This window comes from Salmo trutta, chromosome 33 (assembly GCF_901001165.1).
Source record: "Salmo trutta chromosome 33, fSalTru1.1, whole genome shotgun sequence".
NCBI classification, from domain to species: Eukaryota; Metazoa; Chordata; class Actinopteri; order Salmoniformes; family Salmonidae; genus Salmo; species Salmo trutta.
Window position 1 is genome coordinate 37,618,375 of NC_042989.1, and position 20,874 is coordinate 37,639,248.

Consider the following 20,874-nt stretch of genomic DNA (forward strand, 5'->3'; position numbering starts at 1 on the left):
AAATCTATTTAAAAAAATTGTGAAAATAGAACAAAGAGGCAAATAATTATACTAAAACAACCTTGCTACATTTAATCTCTACATTTTATTGGCATTCTTTAGTGTTGCAGTAGGTCAGGTGGAAAATAAATTTAGCTTGGCCTTGGCTTAGTCAAATCAGCTTAGTCAAATCATCGTTATCAGTTGAAGAAGAAAGAAAAAAGACTGCATTCTGAAGGAGTTAGCCTGAATATATTCGAGCTGTAGATATGAGTCCTGTAACTAATCCTTACGTCATGGAGTTAATCGGCGTTACATCACGCAGTTAATCTTTACATATTCTCCTTTTTACGCAGACTAGTGTCTTCCCTGTGATGACTAACTCACCTTACCTTCACATGCTAACTACACATTTTGTTTTTAATCAGGTAGTCATACTGAGACCAAGGTGTCGTCTACAGATGAGCCCTGAATTACAAAAAATACAAAACAGAATGCAGAAAGAAAAACATGGTCATAAAAGAAACACATTCATCAGTAATAAAAAAGGTCCTCATTTTTTTTTTATAAATAAAAAAACAGCTTTATGAATTACATTTTTTATTTTAAATCACATTTTCTAACATCGTGAAGATTGTTCTACAAATAGTGCAAAAAAAATTAAAATTTATAGAAATCAGAAAGCTGTAGAGACCAAAGGAATGCCCAGAGTTAACCATCCCTGAGACTGGGTTTAGTAACTCTGTAGGTTTTAAGGTTAGTAATTGTGTTTGGTACAGTGGGACTTGTAAAAATGGGACTTTACAAATGAAAACATAGCAATGCATCAACCTACGTGACAGCAAAGAGGACCAACCATCTTTCTGGTAGAGAACGCAGTGATGAGTACTAAACCTGTCGCCCGTAATAAAGCAACTATGATAAACTGCATCTAACGGCTTTAATGAAGTGGCAGCTGCGTTCATATAGAAGATGTTGCCATAGTCTAGGACCGGTAGGAACGTCGACTGAACGATCAGCTTTCTACTATTTAGTGAGAGGCATGACCTACTTATAAAATATACAATTCTCAGCTTCTTAACTCGTCAATACGCTTTATATTGAAAGAGATTTTTATCTATCCAGATGCCCCAATATTTGTAAGCAGAGACACAATCAATATGGGCACCATCCAAAGTACATATGATTTAAATCATGAAGTATTTGAAGGCACTCTATAGAAGATACAGTATACTTTGTTTTAGCTACATCCGATACTAATTTCAGGTCAATAAAGTTTCCTGTAGTTCAGATATAGCCTCGTCAACCATGGGAGCAATAGCCTACAAAACAACATCATTGGTGTGCAGGTTAGGTAGTACCAAAAGGTACTGTAAACAAGGTAAAAAAGTAGAAGTCCATATTGAGTACCTTCAGAAAGTATTCATATACCCATGACTTATTCCACATTTTGTTAAAGCCTACATTTTTAAAATGGATTTAATATATTTTCCACACCCAATGCCTGGATGTATTGATACTTCACCATGCTCAAAGGAATCATCAAACATGTTTTTTTTTTTACCCATCGATCAACCTCCCTGGTTTTCGTAGTTGAATCTGTGTTTGAAATTCACTGCTCGACAAAGGGACCTTAGAGATAATTGTATGTGTGGGGTAGAGAGATGAGGCAGTCATACCAAAAACATGTTAAACACTATTATTATTGCATACAAAGTGAGTCCATGCAACTTAAGCACATGTTTCCTCCTGAACTTATTTAGACTTGCCATTAAAAAAGGAGAGGAGGTTGAATATGATTGACTCAAGACATTTCAGCTTTTCATGTTTTATGAAAGTAAAAATGTCCCTAAACATAATTCCACTGACATGGAGCCAGTGTCAAAAAGTCTCAATTTAATCCATTTAAAAAAATTCAGGCTGTAATACAAAATGTGGAAAAAGGTCAAGGAGTGGGAATACTTTCTGAAGGATGGTAGCAGTACAGTGATATTTTTCTTGGCCATGTTCAGTTCCCCCCCCCCCTTTTCTCCCCAATTTCATAGTATCCAATTGGTAGTTACAGTCTTGTCTCATCCGTACAGACTCAGGAGAGGCGAAGGTCGAGAGCCATGCATCCTCCGAAACACTGCTTCTTGACACAATGCCCACATAAGCCAGAAGTCAGCCGCACCAATGTGTCGTACACCGTACATCAGGCGATCGTGTCAGCGTGCACTGTGCCCGGCCCGCCACAGGAGTCGATAGTGCGCGATGGGACAAGGATATCCCTGCCGGTGAAACCCTCCCCGAACGACGCTGGGCCAATTGTGCGCCGCCCCATGGGTCTCCCGGTCGCGGCCGGCTGCGACAGAGCCTGGACTCAAACGCAGAATCTCTAGTGGCACAGCTAGCACTGGAGTGCCTTAGACCACCGCGCCACTCGGGAGGCAGACGGCTTTCTTCTATGTCCTTTTGTGTTGTTTGACCTTGTGCCTATTTAAGCTTGTCAATTGAGTGAAGTTCTTCCCACAGTCAGAGCAGTGGTATGGTTTCTCACCAGTATGTACTCTCTTGTGTACCTTTAGTCTTTGTACATTTACGAAACTCTTTTCGCATTCAGTACAGGCATGAGGTTTCTCTCTCACGGTGTGAGTTTTCTGGTGTTTTCGACATGTTCCCGCGAGCGTGAAACGCTTCTCACAGACGGGGCATTGATAAGGCTTATCGCCACTATGACTGCGCATGTGGCCTTTTAGCTCACAGCTAGACGAAAAACCTTTTCCACAAATAATGCAGTTGAAAGGCCACTTCCCTGTATGCGTCAATGATTGATGGTGTTTAAGGGAATCTACCCTGATGAAACATTGATCACAGTCAGGACATTGGTACGGTTTCTCTCCAGTATGTGTTCGCTGATGTATTTTCAAGCCACATGTATTGGAATACTGTTTTCCACACTCAGAGCAGACAAAAGGCTTTTCCCCAGTGTGCATTCGCTGGTGGACTATGAGTTGGTGTCGGTAACCAAAACACTTTCCACAGTCAGAGCAAAGGTAAGGTTTTTCTCCCCTGTGTGTTATACTCTGATGTTTTTGTAAGAGGTTGGAAAGACAATAGCTTTTATCACATTCAGAACATTGATATGGTTTCTCTCCAGTATGTCTTGACATATGAACTTTCAACTGAACTGATCTTGAGAACTTCTTATCACATTGCTCACATTGGAAAGATTTATGTCCCAGATGTAAGAGCTTGTGTTGATTTAAGCATCCTGCTGAGGAGAAATTTCGCCCACAGTCAGAGCAGTGATGAGGCTTCTCTCCTCTGTGAATCCTTTCATGTGCTTTTAAGTCCTCTTCGATATGAAAGGTTAGACCACAGTCAGAGCAGAGGTGAGGCTTCTCTCCAGTGTGCTCTTGCATGTGTCTCTTAAATTGTAATGCATAAAGGAAAAATGAATTACAATCGGTACAATGGTAAGTTTGCTCCCCAGTGTGCGAGTACATATGTATCTTAAGTTGTAATTGTCTTGAGAAATTCTTCTCACAATGAGAGCACTGGTAAGGTTTCTTGCCAGCATGTACTGCCAAGTGTTGTTGCAGATTAGATTTTCTGTAGAAACTCTTCTCACAGATGGGGCACTGGTGATGCTTTTCCCCAGTGTGTATTTGCTGGTGCCTAGTAAGGCTGCGTAGTTGAGCAAAGCTCTTTCCACAGTCAGAACAAATACAAGGCCTTTCTATATGCGAGTTTGCCTGACGATCTTTTAATTTTCTGGAAGTCGGATAACTTTTCTTACACTGGTAAGGTATCTCACAAGCGTGTAAAAGCAAGTGTTCTTTAAGATACGACTGTTTTGAGAAACCCTTCTCACAGTGAGGACACTGATGAGGGTGAGGGTTCTCTACAGAATGTTCATGCAGGTGTTGATTAATATTGGAACTTTTTTCAACAGCATGTATTTCCTGACATTGTTCTTCTACATTTCTGGTACTTGGTGACCCAACAGAATCAGTATGAGTCATCATATGTTCTTTCAATCCATCTGAAGTACTGTACCTCTTCTCACATTGCAGACAGTGGAAAGGTTTCTCTCTCATGTGTAACTGCATGTGTTCCTTTAAAGTTTCCTCAGCAGAGAACCTTTGATCACAGTCAGGGCAGTGGTGAAACATCCCTACCTCATGAATTAACAGGTGGTATTTAAGATGCGGCTTGGTTTTAAAACTCTTCTTACATTGACCACATTGGTAAGGCCGCTCCCCAGTATGCGTCATCATATGAACTTTTAACTGATCTGAATTGGTGTACCCTTTGTCACATTGGGTGCAGCAGAAAGGCTTAATCCCTAAATGTATCCGCTTGTGTTTAGTTAAATACCGCGCTGTAGAAAATGTTTGCCCACAGTCAGAACAGGGGTGAAGCTTCTCTGTGTGAATCATTTCATGTGCTTTTAAGTCCTCTACTATAAAGAAACAAAGATCGCATTTGGAGCAGACGTGAGGCTTCTCTCCAGTGTGCTCTTGCTTATGTCTCTTAAATTGTAATGCATTAATGAAATATGAATTACAATCTGAACAACAGTAAGGTGTCTCTCCAGTGTGTGTATACAGCTGTTGAGTATGGTCTGATGCTGTGAAAGTCTTCTCACAGTAAGGGTATTTATACAATTTCTCTCCAGAATGTACTAACACATGATTAGGATCAGAACTTTTTACTACAGCATGTGATACTTCTTGACATTGTTTTTCACAGTCAGAGCATTGGTAAGGTCTCACACCAGAGCATATAACCATATGATCTTTCAACTGATCTGATCTAGTGTACTTCTTACTACACTCTAGGCAGTGGAAGGGTTTCTCTCCTGAATGGAACAACGGCATGCGTTTCCTGATACATCCTGCTGAAGAGAAACTTCTCCCGCAGTCAGAGCAGTTCTGACACTTCTCTTTAGGATGGACTGTCTTGGGTCTCTTTGACAATGTCACAGTAGAGACACTTTCTTTGCTACCTGAACAGTGGGACGGCGTCTCTCCAGAGTGCAGGTGCCGTTTAAGACGTGATTGTTTTGTGGAGCTCTTCTCACATTGAGAACTGTGAGGAGATCTATTGTCTTGGGGTCTTGAGGACTCAGAGCTCTTTCCTGTGCGAATGACAACAGATTAAAAAACATGTCAGCTGCTGAAACAAGTTACACCATATCAATTGTTGAACACTGTTGGCATTATAGCAGTAGATATAAAAAGAAAAAGTTATTAAACAGAATAAAACAGCATGAGGACTACTTCTATTAAGTATTTTTGGGAACCCACCCTGCATTCCACAGACAGTTCTACTATATCTAGGAATCAATAACTTTGGGATAGGATATGTTGTAGAACATGTTTCCCCAACTCCTCTGTAGTTGCCTTCCAGCGATTGGACAAGACACCCAAGGATTCAGGGTCAAATATATAATAATAAAAAAAGGAAAACATGCCCTAAACACAGTCAATGCACTCGGTTCTGTTCATACCATCATCAGCGAGGACAGAAGTCATCTCCTCCTCTTCTACTTTGATGTTGACTCTCTGGCCCGGCATAAACCTGCAGTCCTCCAGCAGCACTGTTAACCTCTTTAGAGTCTGCCAAGACGCCATCTCTGGAGCCTGCTGCCCACCGTCACAACCAGGACCCAGTGACTCTGTACATTTGGTCTCAGACTTGAAAGAAAGAGGCGAGTTGGGTTAATCTTCACTGTTCTAAAAAGCAACCACCACACACATACACACACACCAAAGGGGAACTCAATTTTAAGCAGGTTAGCAGCAAAGTAGGAGTCGGTTGTTAAAACTTCTTATGGCTCAAATCCCGTTAACGGGATTGATTTGACAACATCCGGTGAAATGGCAGAGCGCCAAATTCAAAAATAATTATGAACAATATTTAACTTTCATACATTCACAAGTGCAATATACCAAATTAAAGCTGAACTTCTTGTTAATCTAGCCAGTGTCAGATTTCAAAAAGGCTTTACGGCGAAAGCGAACAATGCTATTATGTGAGGACAGCACCCCATCAAACAGACAATCATATTTCATCCCGCCAGGCGCGACACAAAACTCAGAAATAACGATATAATTCATGCCTTACGTTTGACGAGCTTCTTCTGTTAGCACTCCAAAATGTCCGATAAACATCACAAATGGTCCTTTTGTTCGATTAATTCTGTCGTTATATATCCAAAATTTCCATTTATTTGGCGCGTTTAATCCAGAAAAACACAGATTCCAACTCGCGCAACATGACTACAAAATATCTCAAGTTACCTTTAATCTTTGTGCAAACATTTCAAACAACTTTCCTAATACAACTTTAGGTATTTCTTTACATAAACGATAAAATTTAAGACGGGATAAACTGCGTTCAATACCGGAGGAAAACAAAGTGGAGCGTGCTTTTCAGGTCACGCACCTCTATCAAACAGTACACTTCCCTCGAGCCTCATTCTGAACAGGGCTACTTCATTACACAAAGGAAAAACATCAACCAATTTCTAAAGACTGTTGACATCCAGTGGAAGCGATATGAACTGCAAGCAACTGCCTTAGAATTATGGATTCTCAATGAAATCCCATTGAAAAGAGTGACCTAAAAAAATAAAAAAAATTCTGGATGGTTTGTCCTCTGGGTTTCGCCTGCCAAATAAGTTCCTTAGAGTGTTTTCTATCCAAATCTACCAATTATATGCACATCCTAGCTTCTGGGCCTGAGTAGCAGGCAGTATACTTTGGGCACACTTATCATCCGGACGTGAAAATAGCGCCCTCAAGCCATAAGTTAAGCAGGTTAGCAGCAAGGTAGGAGTCGGTTGTTAAGCAGGTTAGCAGCAAGGTAGGAGTCGGTTGTTAAGCAGGTTAGCAGCAAGGTAGGGGTCAGTTGTCACCGTTTTCCTCACCCTGTTTGTTAGTGTGTGAAATTGTGACTGAACAAGTTCACTTACTGCAATTACATGGTAAAAACAGAGACACTGGTTCTATGTTCCAGTTCCTTTTAACAGTCCATTTTTCAACCTGATGTGCTAGGACCTACGCTGCTGAGGCCCAGTTAACCTTCCTGATTCAGATCTAACCGTTAATGTATGTTCAAGTCTTTATAAATGGAATACTCAGCCCCCTCACTCTCGCCCTCTGCTCTGGTTTAATGAGCCAATGTGGAACTGGCTCTGCCTCCAGCTTCCTGCTGGGAAACCAATCCCCTCCCTCTTCATTCTGTTCTCCATGGCAGCATGCTTGTGAGGAGGCCGCTGTCGCTGATTGGCTGGGACTCGTGGGGACAATGCTAGCCTCTTCCTCTATTTCGGTGATGTCTTCTTTCAGTTGTCGTAACCGAGACATTCCTTGTTCCTCTGATTCTGTTAAATCAGCATTCTCACAATATTCCTCCAGTATTTTACGACGCAGTGAGCGTCTACTCTCTCCTTTGACTTCAGACCCATCTCTGCCACATATTCCACACCGCTCACATAGATAACGTAAATTATCCTCAGTTAAAGTCCATAAACTCAGTGCTATGTCATCCAACAACGTTTCCCTCTCTGGACTCATTTTTTCCTACTCACGTGGTAAACAAGGCAATAGTCAGTTTGGTAAATGATGACTTGCCAGCTGGTTACTGTTCACATTTCTCACAATCCCCAATTAGCAACGAGTACTCAGCAGGCAGGCGGCCCGCCAAAGCGATTCTGGCGCTTTTAGATGCAAATCAACTCGCCAGAGATACAAAAACTTGTCTTCTCTAGCTTTTCTTCTGTGCCTGTGCTCACATGAAGATCAGTCCAAGTGTTACTTCCAGCATCAAAGGAGAGGAGCAGGATGAGTATGTCCCGCTGTCCTTACAATTAGAACACACAATGTAAGCCAACTGAGTTTATAAAAAAGGTAGTTAGTACACTCAAACATTAACTATTATTATACTGATTAGCAACATGTTAGCACGAGGTAATCGTCTCCTACAGAAAATGTTATTCTGCTTTCCCTCGACCCTTCAACCAATTTTGGGTTGAAAAGGTACATTCTAATGTGCATTCCATCTAATGTGGGCCACCAACCAGACTTCACAATGGGGAAATGAAATGCATCTCATTTTCACCATACCCAGACCTCTCAGCAGGCAGGCGCCCCTCCAAAGTGATTCTGGCGGTGCGACAGCAGACTTGCTCATACTGGCGGGGCGCCCACTTTCAAATGCAAATCAACCTGCCAGAGATAGAAATCACTTCATAAATTCATCTCATTTCTCACCATAGTCTAGGTTGATAGTAGGGATGCACGATATATCGGTGAACATAGAAAACGGACAATATCATCTACAAATGCCAACACCGGTATCGGCCCGATGTCTAGTTGAACACCGATGTGCAAAACCGATGTCAAAGCTGACATGCATACCTCTATAACGTAGGTACATGACGTAAAATTTTGCGCTACACGTGCAACACAGCATTTAACCTAGCTCACAATGTCTGCTGTGTGGATCGAGTAGTCATTTGAAAGAGTAAGAACATTTCAGCGAGACAACTCAAAGGCGAAATCCATTAAAAACGCCAAGATAGAACTCATTGCCCTTGACAATCAACCGTTCTCTGTCGTGGGTGATGTTGGCTTTCGCCGACTGGTCGAGCACCGGTACACACAAAAGAATTCCGGAAATTTTCCATGGGAAGTTAAGCCATGGAATTTGGGGAATTTTGCTTAACTTCTTTGGGCTTGGGGGCAGTATTTTGACATCTGGATGACAAGCGTGCCCAAAGTAAACTGCCTGTTACTCAGGCCCAGAAGCTAGGATATGCATATAAATTGGTAGATTTCAACACTGATAAAATAATGTCTGAGTATAACAGAACTGATATGGCAGTTAAACCTGAGGAAAATCCATCCAGGAAGTGGGATTTTTTTGATGTGGGTGGTTTTCATTTGAATGCCTATTAAGTATCTAATGGGTTAGGACACAGATTGCAGTTCCTATGGCTTCCACTAGACGAAACAGTCTAGACTGTTTCAGGCTTGTTTTCTGAAAAATGAAGAAGAATGAGACCTTTGTCAGTGGACTGAGGAAGAATGCAGAGCTGGTTTGACTGTGTGCGCGCCCTTCGTTCTTTTTCCTTTCTATTGAACACACCATTGTCCGGTTGAAATATGATCGATTATTTAGACAATTGACAAACTGAGGATTAATTATAAACATCGTTTGACATGTTGACGAACTTTACCGGTACTATTAGGATGTATTCGTCTGCATGTTTTGACCGCCTTTGAGCCAGTGGATCACTGAACAAAATGCGCCAACAAAACAGGGTTTTTGGGATATAAAGAGGGACTATCGAACAAAACGAACATTTATTGTGTAGCTGGGACTCTTGTGACTGAAGATCATCTGATTGCAAAAGGTAAGTGATTAATTTCATCGCTATTTCTGACTTTCATGACTCCTCTACTTGGTTGGAAAATGTTTGTATACTTTTGGCTCTGTCCTCAGATTATCGCATGGTATGCTTTTGGAAGCGGGGGCGCTGTCCTCAGATAATCGCATGGTATGCTTTTGCCGTAAAGCCTTTCTGAAATCTAACAAAGCGGCTGGATTAACAAGAAGTTAATCTTTAAACTGATGTATAACACTTGTATTTTTATGAATGTTTATTATGACCATTTCTGTATTATGAATTTGGCGCTGTGCAATTTCACCGGATGTTGTCGAGCGCCAGAAAGGTTAAATTCATAAAAAAGTTAGCTTATAACAGTGAACCTTTTGTGGGATAGACAAGGCAATTCTAGGTCTTGTGGCATATTTTGGTTAAACTATCCCCAATTCAATGGAATTGCACTCTTCCATCACGTACAGTGCATTCTTCCATCACATGTACAGCTGATTCTCAAGATCTTGCACACTAATGAGATGCTATAGAGCCCACACTACATGCTTTCTGGTAAGTTTTGATTACAATATTGGGTGGGATTAAATATATTTTATATGACACCATTTTTTGTTAACTAGTAAATAGCCTACAGCAGTGTGTTTAAATCATGTCTAACTTGTTAACAATTTCTGCTAGTTAGTTTTTGCTACCATGTGGCTTTTAGCTTGCTTGAGCCTGCTAACTGAGGAGTGTTAATTCACCTGTTTCCATACATGTTTCATTTTAAAACATTTATCTTACAAAGGAGTTGTTTAATCTAACTGCTTAACTATTTCTGTACATGAAATTGTATAATTTTTTTCTAATCTAAACAGGATAATGCCACGGGTACTATCTGATGTGTGGAGACATTTCACTGCAGCTAATGTAAAAGCTGTGTACATTTGCAAATACTGTGCCAAATCATGTGTGAAGAATGCATCAAATATGCAGAATAATCTGGCAAAGTGCATAAAGTTCCGCTCACGACAAGCAACCTCTGTCCCTCTACTTCTATTTGAGGTGAAAATGATGAATCTGACACCTTATCGATAGCAACAGCTCATGGTCCTTCTGGAATCAGAAGTTGACTAAATGGAGGAAAGTAGTCAGATAAATGCTGATGAATGTCTTGCTCGAGCTGTGTATGCAACTGGTTCACCTCTCATGCTCACACGCAATGTGTATTGGAAGATATTTCTGAATGTTTTTCACCCAGCATACACCCCTCCAACCAGACATGCATCATCTATTCATTTGCTGGATGCAGAGTTCAGAGTTCAAGTGAAATTCAAGCAAATCATAAGAGAAAGCAGACTGTATTGCAATCATCTCTGATGGGTGGTCGAATGTTCGTGGGCAAGGAATAATTAACATCTCCACCCCTCAACGAGTATTCTACAAGAGCACAGACACAAGGGACTACAGACGCACCGGTCTTGATATTACAGATGAGCTGAAGGCAGTCAATGACCTTAGACCACAGAAGGTATTTGCACTGGTGACAGACAACGCTGCAAACATGAAGGCTGCTTGGTTTAAAGTGGAGTAGTTCTACCCTCACATCACACCCATTGGCTGTGCTGCTCATGCATTTAATCGGCTCCTCAAGGACATCATGGCACTGAAAACAATGGATACACACTACAAGAGAGCCAAGGAAATTGTTAGGCATGTGAAGGGTCATCAAGTTATATCAGCAATCTACCTCACCAAGCAAAGTGAGAAGAATAAGAGCTCCACATTGAAGCTGCCCAGCAACACCTGTTGGGGTGGTGTTGTCATCGTGTTTGACAGTCTCCTGGAGTGGAAGGAGTCTCTCGAAGAAATGGCCATATCACAGTCCGACGATATGGACAGCCCCATCAAGAGGATCCTCCTGGATGATGTATTTTGGGAGAGTGCTAAGCAGCCTGAAACCTATAGCAGTAGTCATTGCACAGATTGAGGGAGACAAAGACATCCTGTCTGATGTTCAGACTCTGCTTGCAGATGTAAGAGAAGAAATCCGCACTGCCCTGCCCACTTCACTGTTGCTCCAGGCAGAAGAAACTGCAGTTCTGAAATACATCAAAAAGCATGAAGACTTCTGCCTGAAGCCCATACACGCCACAGCGTACATGTTGGACCCCAAGTATGCTGGCAAGAGCATCCCGTCTGGTGCAGAGATCACCAAGGCCTATGGTGTCATCACTACCGTGTCTCGCCACCTTGGCCTGGATGAGGGCAAGGTTCTTGGCAGGCTGGCGAAGTACATCCAAGCAAGGGCTTTGGGATGGAGATGCAATATGGCAGTCGTGCTAACATATCTCAACAGCCACCTGGTGGAAGGGACTTTGTGGATCTGAGGCTCTTTCCCATGTTATCTTCATCATCCTCCAAATCCCACCAACATCAACAGCCTCAGAGCGCAAACTGGTCCTTGTTTGGGAACACACACACACACACAAGCATTCAGGCTGACCAATACAAGGGTTGAAAAATTGATGGCCATTCGGGCAAATTTGAGGCTTTTTGAGCCTGACAACGAGCCATCCTCAACAAGGTTGGAAAGTGACAGTGAGGATGAGGCCTCAGAGTGATGTTCAAGAGGTGGACATTGAGGTCTAAGGAGAAGACATGGAAGCCTGAAAGGAAGACAACGAAAGCTTTAGTTTCTTGACCATCATTTTACAGATATGTTGAAAATGTTTATGGGAGATGCGATAGATCATAGGGGATCATTCAATATTCCCTTTTGTTCAGTGAAATAGTGTAGAGTCAACTCGTTTAATTAAAGTTCAATGCGTAACTAAATCGTTTTTTTTTTTATTTCTATTTAATAATTTGCTTATTATGTCTACTTATGATAAGGTAAAAGGTTTATGTTGGTCTCCATGTGATATGGTAAATATATCCAAAGCAAAAAACATTACATTTAACCTCTCTAGAGGTGGTGGGATGCTACCGTCCCACCTGGCCAACATCCAGTGAAATTGCAGAGCGCCAAATTCAAAAACAGAAATACTCATAAAAATTCATGAAACATGCAAGTGTTAGTCATCGGTTTAAAGATGAACTTCTTGTTAATACAACCACAGTGTCAGATTTCAAAAAGACTTTACGCAAAAGCAAACCATGCGATTATCTGAGAACAGCGCCCAGCAGACAAATCATTACAAACAGTAGCCAGCCAAGTAGACGAGTAACATAAGTCAGAAATAGAGATAAAATGTATCACTTACCTTTGATGATCTTCATATGGTTACACTCACAAAACTCCCAGTTACCCAATAAATGTTCGTTTTGTTTGATCAAGTCCCTCTTTATATCCAAAAACCTCAATTTTGTTAGCGCGTTTTGTTCAGTAATCCACTGTCTCAAACATCTGGTGAAATTGCAGAGCGTGAAACAAAAAAAAAACCCACCTGTAGCACACGCTCCAGCAGGTATATCTCTCTGGTCACCCCTAAAGCCAACTCCTCCTTTGGTCGTCTCTCCTTCCAGTTCTCAGCTGCCAATGACTGGAACGAACTACAAAAATCTCTAAAACTGGAAACACTTATCTCCCTCACTAGCTTTAAGCACCAGCTGTCAGAGCAGCTCACAGATCTCTGCACCTGTACATAGCCCATCTTTAATTGAGCCCAAACTACTACCTTTTCCCCTACTGTATTTATTTATTTTATTTATTTTGCTCCTTTGCACCATATTATTTATATTTTAACTTTTAACTTTCTTCAAACTACAAATCTACCATTCCAGTGTTTTTTCTTGCCATACTTTATTTAATTTGCCACCATGGCATTTTTTTGCCTTTACCTCCATTATCTCACATCATTTGCTCACATTGTATATAGTCTTATTTTTTTCTACTGCATCATTGATTGTATGTTGTTTTACTCCATGTGTAACTCTGTGTTTTTGTATGTTGTCGAACTGCTTTGCTTTATCTTGGCCAGGTCGCAATTGTAAATGAGAACTTGTTCTCAACTTGCCTACCTGGTTAAATAAAGGTGAAATAAATAAATAAATAAATAAAAAAAACAGAAATTCTCATAATAAACATACATAAAAGATACACCAACTTAAAGATAAACTTCTTGTTAATCCAACCGCTGTGTCAGATTTCAAAAAGGCTTTACGGCGAAAGCAAACCATGCGATTATCTGAGAACAGCGCCCAGCAAACAAATCATTACAAACAGTTAGCAGCCAAGAAGAGGAGTAACAAAAGTCAGAAATAGTGATAAAATGTATCACTTACCCTTGATGATCTTCATATGGTTGCACTTTGAAGACACCATGTTACACAATAAATGTTTGATAATGTCCCTCTATGTCCAAAAACCTCAGTTTATTTGGTGCGTTTTGTTCAGTAATCCATTGGAACAAAGAGCAGTCACGACAGACCAAAAAAATCTAAAAAGTACCATAAAATTTCATAGAAACATGTCAAACGATGTTTATAATCAATCCTCAGGTTGTTTTTGTCATAAATAATCGATCATATTTCAACCGGACAATAGCTTCGTCAATAGAAAAGGAGAAACAAGAAAGGTGCGCTCCAGGTCACGCACTGGACTCATGTCTGGAAATTTCCACTGTCCTCTCATTGAAAGTGGTATTTCTCCCTAATTTTTCAGAGTAAAAGCCTGAAACAATGCCTAAAGACTGGCCACATGCAGTGGAAGCCATAGGGATCGTGAACTGGGTCATAAGTCTTTGTATGGTGGATAGGCTTTCAATGGAAAAACAGGCATTTCAAAATAAAGGCACTTCTTGGATGGATTTTCCTCAGGTTTTCGCCTGCCATATCAGTTATGTTATACACAGACATTATTTTAACAGTTTTGTAAACTTTAGTGTTCTCTATCCAAATCTACCAATTATATGCATATCCTGAGTAGCAGGCAGTTTACTTTGAGCACGCTTTTCATCCAAAATTCTGAATGCTGCCCCCTACGCTAGTGAGGTTAAATGGTATTAATATGCATACATTCCCTTTAAATCGCACGGAAATTTTCCACCTCTGAATATTCCCCAAAGTGTGGAACGCTAATACCAAGTGCACTATTTTTCAGACGTTGCCCTACCAGAGTTACACAGTAATAGTGTCACGACTGACATTTGGACGAGCGATATCAGCCCCATGACCATGCTGAGTCTGACAGCACAGTGGGTCGTCGAGGATTTCGTACTGAGGACAGTCGTATTGCATGCTCACGAATATGCTGGTTGTCATACCGCTGCTGCCATTTCAATGGCATTTGAGAACATGTCCGAAACATGAACACACCAGCTAGCTCCATTCAAACAACTGACTGGAGAAATAAGCTCATCAACTGTGTCTGCAGCAGACGTGATACCCTCTGTCATGGCATTGAAACACCTGCTCAACAAAACTGCCCACACAGGCTGTGAACAAGCGAGTCGGTGACATTCTCTCTTTTTACTGTGTCACCACCATGCTCGATGCTATGTACAAGTACCTCTACTTCGATGCAGACGAGAAACCGGGATTATGTGAAATGTTACATACACAGCTGGACAAGATGGAAACGGACACAGTGACAGTGCGCACCGAGGAAGAGAGGCCAAGGACAGACAGAGCTGAAACGTCACTGCTTGACATGATGAAATCCTGGTTGAGAATGAAACGACTGAACAACAAAACAGCACAGCAAATAAGTGAAAGAAATTGGTTTTGATTATGTTCCTACTGGTAATGGGGAAAATTACCTTTTGGTCAGTGTGGTTGTAACCTTTATTTAACTAGGAAAGTCAGTTAAGAACAAATTCTTATTTACAATGACGGCCTACCCCGGCCAAGCTCAAACGACGCTGGGCCAATTGTACGCCACCCTATGGGACTCAACTCAACCACAGCCGGATGTGATACAGCCTGGATTCGAACCAGGGACTGTAGTGACGCCTCTTGCACTGACATGCAGTGCCTTAGACCGCTGTGTCCATGTGTGTGTTAACTATTTAACTGTACTAGAATGCTTAAAAGGCCGCTAAAATTGTAAATATCGGTATCTTTTTTGGGGGGGCAAGGAAAATATTGGATATTGGCCAAAAATGTCACATCAGTGCATCACTAGTTGAGAGACCCGTCTAGGTTGACAGACCTAGATCTAGGTTGATAGGATCTCTGTCTAGCTGTATATCTAACATTAGCCCACCTACTATAGACATAGTTCGAGACCCGTGTCCGTCTACCTGTTCGGAAATGCTTTACCCACTTTGTCGTCTGTGGCAACGCCTACCGGTAGGCCAGGGAAAAATTTAATCAATAGTTAGATGCTAAATCAAAACATGGATTTCAAATGCTGGCTTGCACACACTCCGTTCCACTGCTTGTCTGCTTCCTGTCTGCGGCAGTATGGTACATGAGCTGTGTTCAGTACGAAACAAAGTACGGCAGCGTTCAATTGAACAGAAATGGAGGTGTTCTCAACGGCCAGTTCAAAACGAGGGGGTTGGGTCGTGGGACGCTGTCAGCATGGCCGCTGTCCTTTAAATACATCACTGCCCGCTTCAAGCCACATCCCACCAAATGTACCTCAGTCTGTTCAAGAATGTTTTGGGGGAAATGTGTCGTTCTGTACAAACCGTTGTGATATGTAGCTAGGACAAACGGGCGCGGAACACGGGCGCGTGTGCAAAGTGAGAAGACAACATAGAACCCATGTTTGTTTTTTTTTGGAGGGGGGGTGATATAATCTAATAAATTGGATTTAATTATTTCTTGGGCACTGCTCGGCGACGCAAATGACCTCTTCATCAAAACCGTCTACTGATTATGGATATAGTCAGACATTTGAAAAGCGTTGCCAAACAGGCAGAGGCATGGGTCAGTAAAGAGCTGGCACGGTGGGTGTAGGCTACAAAACTAGACACAGAAACCAGGCAACCTACATTTTTAGTAATTTAGCAGACGCTCTTATCCAGAGCGACTTACAGTAGTGAATTCATACATTTCATACATTTTTTATTACTTTTTTTTTTTGTACTGGCCCCCCGTGGGAATCGAACCCACAACCCTGGCGTTGCACACACCATGCTGGCGTTGCAAACACCATTCTCTACCAACTGAGCCACAGACCTAGACCACAGCTATAGTGCAAGCTACTCCACGATACTCGATGGAGTTTAGTGACGAGGCAATGAGTTTTGGTAGAGTGTAGCTTACCTCCAACCACAGACAATTTCACCCTTAAAGAGAGACTAGACTAACCAATTCTGCATATGCTTTTCTTTTGCCCATTACATTTTTTTTTTTACTTCAGTCTTAAGGGTGTGGTCTACAGCAAGAGTGGAAAAGCGGCCGTGCGTTCTGACAATTAATAGACGCTGTGGTAAATAAAACACATTGTAGTCTTGTCCAGAACCGGACTCTACACAGACTTCAGATCATTAGAAAGCATTCGCCAAAAATTACACCCGAATGGCTTCCAGCAAACATGTAAATCTCAGGGGAGTCCTCTTACATTTATGAACTTTACAGTCCTGTTGATCAAATCACCATGAAAAGGTAAGCCCTCTCCCCTCAGTTATGCACAACAAGATCAACAATTAACTTAACCAGAGAGAGATGAGCTAAAATATAACAAGGGAACAGTAGATAAACCCTCAAAACCTTTTGTTCTTGTAGTTGGCTGACAAAATTGCACTGATAAACGATTGGGGGAATAGTAGCCGCATTGCCTTTCTGCTGCTTGTCTGCCAATGCATGCTTTTCCCAACTGAAACAGTCCATCCCGAATGGCTGGAGGAAGCAAACAATGTACCAGGCCAGCTGTGATTTACAACCTAACAGCCATATTTGTTGGATTACCAAGAAATGTATTGGTGAATTATATTAATCATGTATTGAATCTATTCTGCCAACAAGGCCAGTTAATACTTGGTCTAACTACATGTCTGTTCTCTGTAGACCAGGGTTCCCCAACTGGCAGACTGCAGGACAAATGTGGCCCCCCATGAATAGATTATTATTTTAAATTGTTTTATATTTATTGTTGAACAAACTACTAAAAACACCAACATATTAGCTCCATGTGACTAATTTTGGAAATCTGTTCCAAAGTACTCCCACGCATAATAGATATTTGATCAATCATATACAAATGTAAGCAAGGTTTGAAATGATTGTTTTAGTGAAATATCTGTTTTGCCTTATTGTGATCAATTTGCAGTACTAATTATATTCCGGCCCCCTGACAAGCCACTCAAAAACAAATTGAATCTAGTTGATGATCCCCTGCTGTAGACAATTAGAATGTACAAGTGTTTCTCAAAACAACATTTAACTTATACTCCGGTGGAAAGTCAGATTGTCGCTGCAACGGAGTTCCCTTGTCGCAGAGACATGAAAAAAAAGTTTACGTCTCTGGACTTCCGCAACGTCCGTTGTGGTTATCGGACTGCCACAACCAGACCAAATCTTCCTGTGACAAGATGCAGGAGTTCTACAATTCTCAGAAAGAGAATTTCTTAACTCATTTTCTGTAAGCTCACCATTACCTTGTAAATACATTTTGTTGTGGGTTTATTTCCCCTAATAATAAATAGAAAGTAGCTAAAGATGTTGTCAGCTATATTATTTGTATTTTATTCTGTTATATTATTAGACTACTATAAAATAAGTGTTTGATTGATCAGGTAAGTGAGTCTTCTATTTAATGAATAAAATAGCTGTTGATTTTATGTTCATGGCAAAGCCAGACCAGAGACTGAATTATATCATGGATTTCTTTATGGATGGTGTATATTCAATGGATTTATTAAATAGAGGTCCACCCGGGATTGGCCCATGTCTGCTCTCACTTCTAAACTTGCCAGCATGTGCACGGGAGGTAATAAAAGCTTAGTCCCGTTGTTGCCGGGATAGGCCCTATGAATTGTGTTCTTAAAAACGGCCTGATTTTTATTTATTTTTTACAGGCAACATTTCATAAAGTCTGTTCGTAAAGGGTATATGATAACTCAAGAAATCTGTAATTAATTGACTTTTTTTCAAGGATGTTTTAGTCACAATTTTACATCTAGCTAAAAGGTGTTTGGTGCAGTATTTCTCAAGTTCATAAATGTACAATGTGTTGTCCAGGGGTGTACAGCATGACCATTTTAATTGCATATACGCCAAAATATTTTGTGCGACCTGGAATTTCTATTTACAAAATGAAGGATTCTAGCTTTATTATCAGAAATATTTTCTGTTGTGCTCCTAAAATTTCTTTGTGTGCCCCTACATTTTTCAACTTAGGTGTAAAAAAAGTGAGTAGAGCCCTGTTGTCTTATGAAAACAAAGTCTGATCACTGCACTGCTGGGCAGTCTGGGTAACTGTCTTTGTTCTGCGATAGGATTGGATATCACGCAATCCGCAGCTGTGTATCCTGTATTAGGGGGCATTGTTGAAATCAAAACCCAACTAAGTCCTGATGACCTCTTGTACTCAAATATCAGTTATGGAAGATACTGACTTTATGACCAAAATGAACCTACTTGCACTTTCAAGTGAATTTTGGCACTGGAATAAATGTTTCTTACTAATATCAATGTCACATATGCTGTTTTCAACAAGAGATGTAGGTTCCCGAGTTCAGTTCTGCTGATCCATTTTCTTCCAGTGGGTGAGGCCGTTTAGGGAGTGGTCTCTCTTCAACAAAGCAACACCCTGTATTGCCCCTGTACCCTGTAAGGGACAGTTGGTATTGCCTCAAATATAGCCTCGTATATAAAAATCAATGACAAAAATGTAAGCTATTAGAGGGCATAATGAATAAATCACTACATAAATGTTCTGAAAACTAAATTATTTGGTGTATCACTGTGTCGTCTTCAAATGATTTTAAATTCACTGTGTCCACATGTGGTTGTGTGTTTTGAATTGGGTAAATAAATCAAAATCACAACAAAAAAATGATTGCAGCAGTTAGCTGAAAGGTGGCAGGCAGAATCTGATATGGAGAGAAATACCTTACTATTGTGTTTCAAATTAACCTAGCTTTGGGAAACAACGGGAGTCTGTATTGGTTGGAGCCCCGAGTTGTGCATCGTTCTGATGGCTGGCGATGGAAAATAAACTACCACAATATAGCCGGCTTCACCAAAATAACATTTCCTTTCAACAAAGGCTTATGTATAATCTCTAGGAACTCTATTTACCAGATGTAAAGTGAAATGTCTCCCTATCAAATAAACCTCAATCCAACTTTTGTCCGAACCGCACCATATACCCAAAGTTCCAGAGGACTGCCATGAACTTTACCACTGTCGACAGCAGGAATATGGTACAGTTTGAACAAAAGTTAGATTCAGAATATTTGATAGTGAGGGTCACATTTCACTTTAGGTCCGCTAGAGCTGGAGATTATACATATGCCTTTGTGGACTGGAACGTTTTGGTTGTTGGGTGAGTTTCGGTTCAGGGTGTTTGGTTCAGGGAGTCAAACCAATACACAGACGCTCGATGTTGTGTCACAAAGTTAAACTTAACCCATGGCTAGATGGTTTACTTAGGGCTTATTGTAGTTCTCTGGGTGGTGGTTCCCCGTCAGACGCAAATCACTTCTTAAAGGGAAAGGAATGTATAGCCTTGGGCGTAGGGAAGGCGACAACAAATAGCAAGTGGGAGGCCTTTTTTTTTTTTTTTTTTGCATACTGGGATCGAGTCGGTAACTCGATACTATGTACCTTTGTTTGTCCTGCGATAAGGCGTCATTTTTTTTGGGTGCTGCAATCCGTCGTTTAAGAATGGAGTTATTTTTTATGTGACGACTGATATTCGGAAGTAAAGTATACGCCACTGAACTACATATCACGGAGTTGAGAATTATGTTAGGGTGTATACCTTTTACAGCATCATTTTAACAATAGGCCCATGTCATAATTTGAAGCTACATCATTTTGTTATGACAACATCTTCACATTTATACAAAAATAAAACAATGTATAGTAAGTAGCACGTCCCCCATTTTGTTCACAAGACATGCTAACGTTAGCTAACAACTCGCTAGCGTGCATCATATTCTTACCGAATATACACATATCTAGTAAAGTTTTGCACAAAACTGTTATATAGCTAGTTGAATAACTCACCATATTAACGTTTTTAAGCATGTATGAATCTTAAATCAGTCGAACTCGTGGAAATGCCCTCATTGCCATGCTCAAATTTGAACTGATCGCAAGGAAATACTCATTTCCGGTAGCTGCTGCTTCTTCTTCTTCTTTAGGAAGAAATTAAAGAGTACCGCTTCTTCTATGCCTGATCACACAATGTAATGTGCATCCCGCCACATACTATGCGGGTCGGAAACAGGATTCCCCCCAAAAACTACAATAAATAAATAAATAAATCTTACAGCTTTTCTGTTAAAAATATATCAATAAAAACGGATCTGATCCCTACACATGCTCAAGGGGAACATGGGGGGGTCTTCCAGCGCCAGTACCCCTTGCAAGTCTTTCGATGTAAAATCCTTGAGTCG

General features: G+C 40.9%; 1 protein-coding gene across 3 annotated transcripts; it reads right to left on the bottom strand.

Moving 5' to 3' along the window:
- Positions 1 to 2,336: 2,336 nt before the first annotated feature.
- Positions 2,337 to 20,745, bottom strand: LOC115172944 (zinc finger protein 11). Of its 3 annotated transcripts, XM_029730837.1 has the most exons (4): positions 20,483 to 20,745; positions 18,932 to 19,076; positions 5,477 to 5,663; positions 2,337 to 5,104 (listed from the first exon to the last, which is right to left on the bottom strand). In XM_029730837.1, the coding sequence occupies exons 3-4, from the start codon at positions 5,598 to 5,600 to the stop codon at positions 2,424 to 2,426; spliced, it is 2,805 nt and encodes a 934-aa protein (XP_029586697.1). In that variant the 5' UTR covers positions 5,601 to 5,663; positions 18,932 to 19,076; positions 20,483 to 20,745; the 3' UTR covers positions 2,337 to 2,423. The 3 variants fall into 3 exon arrangements, with proteins under 3 accessions (XP_029586697.1, XP_029586695.1, XP_029586696.1); XM_029730835.1 differs by lacking the exon at positions 18,932 to 19,076; XM_029730836.1 differs by having other exon boundaries at positions 18,932 to 20,745.
- Positions 20,746 to 20,874: the final 129 nt, after the last annotated feature.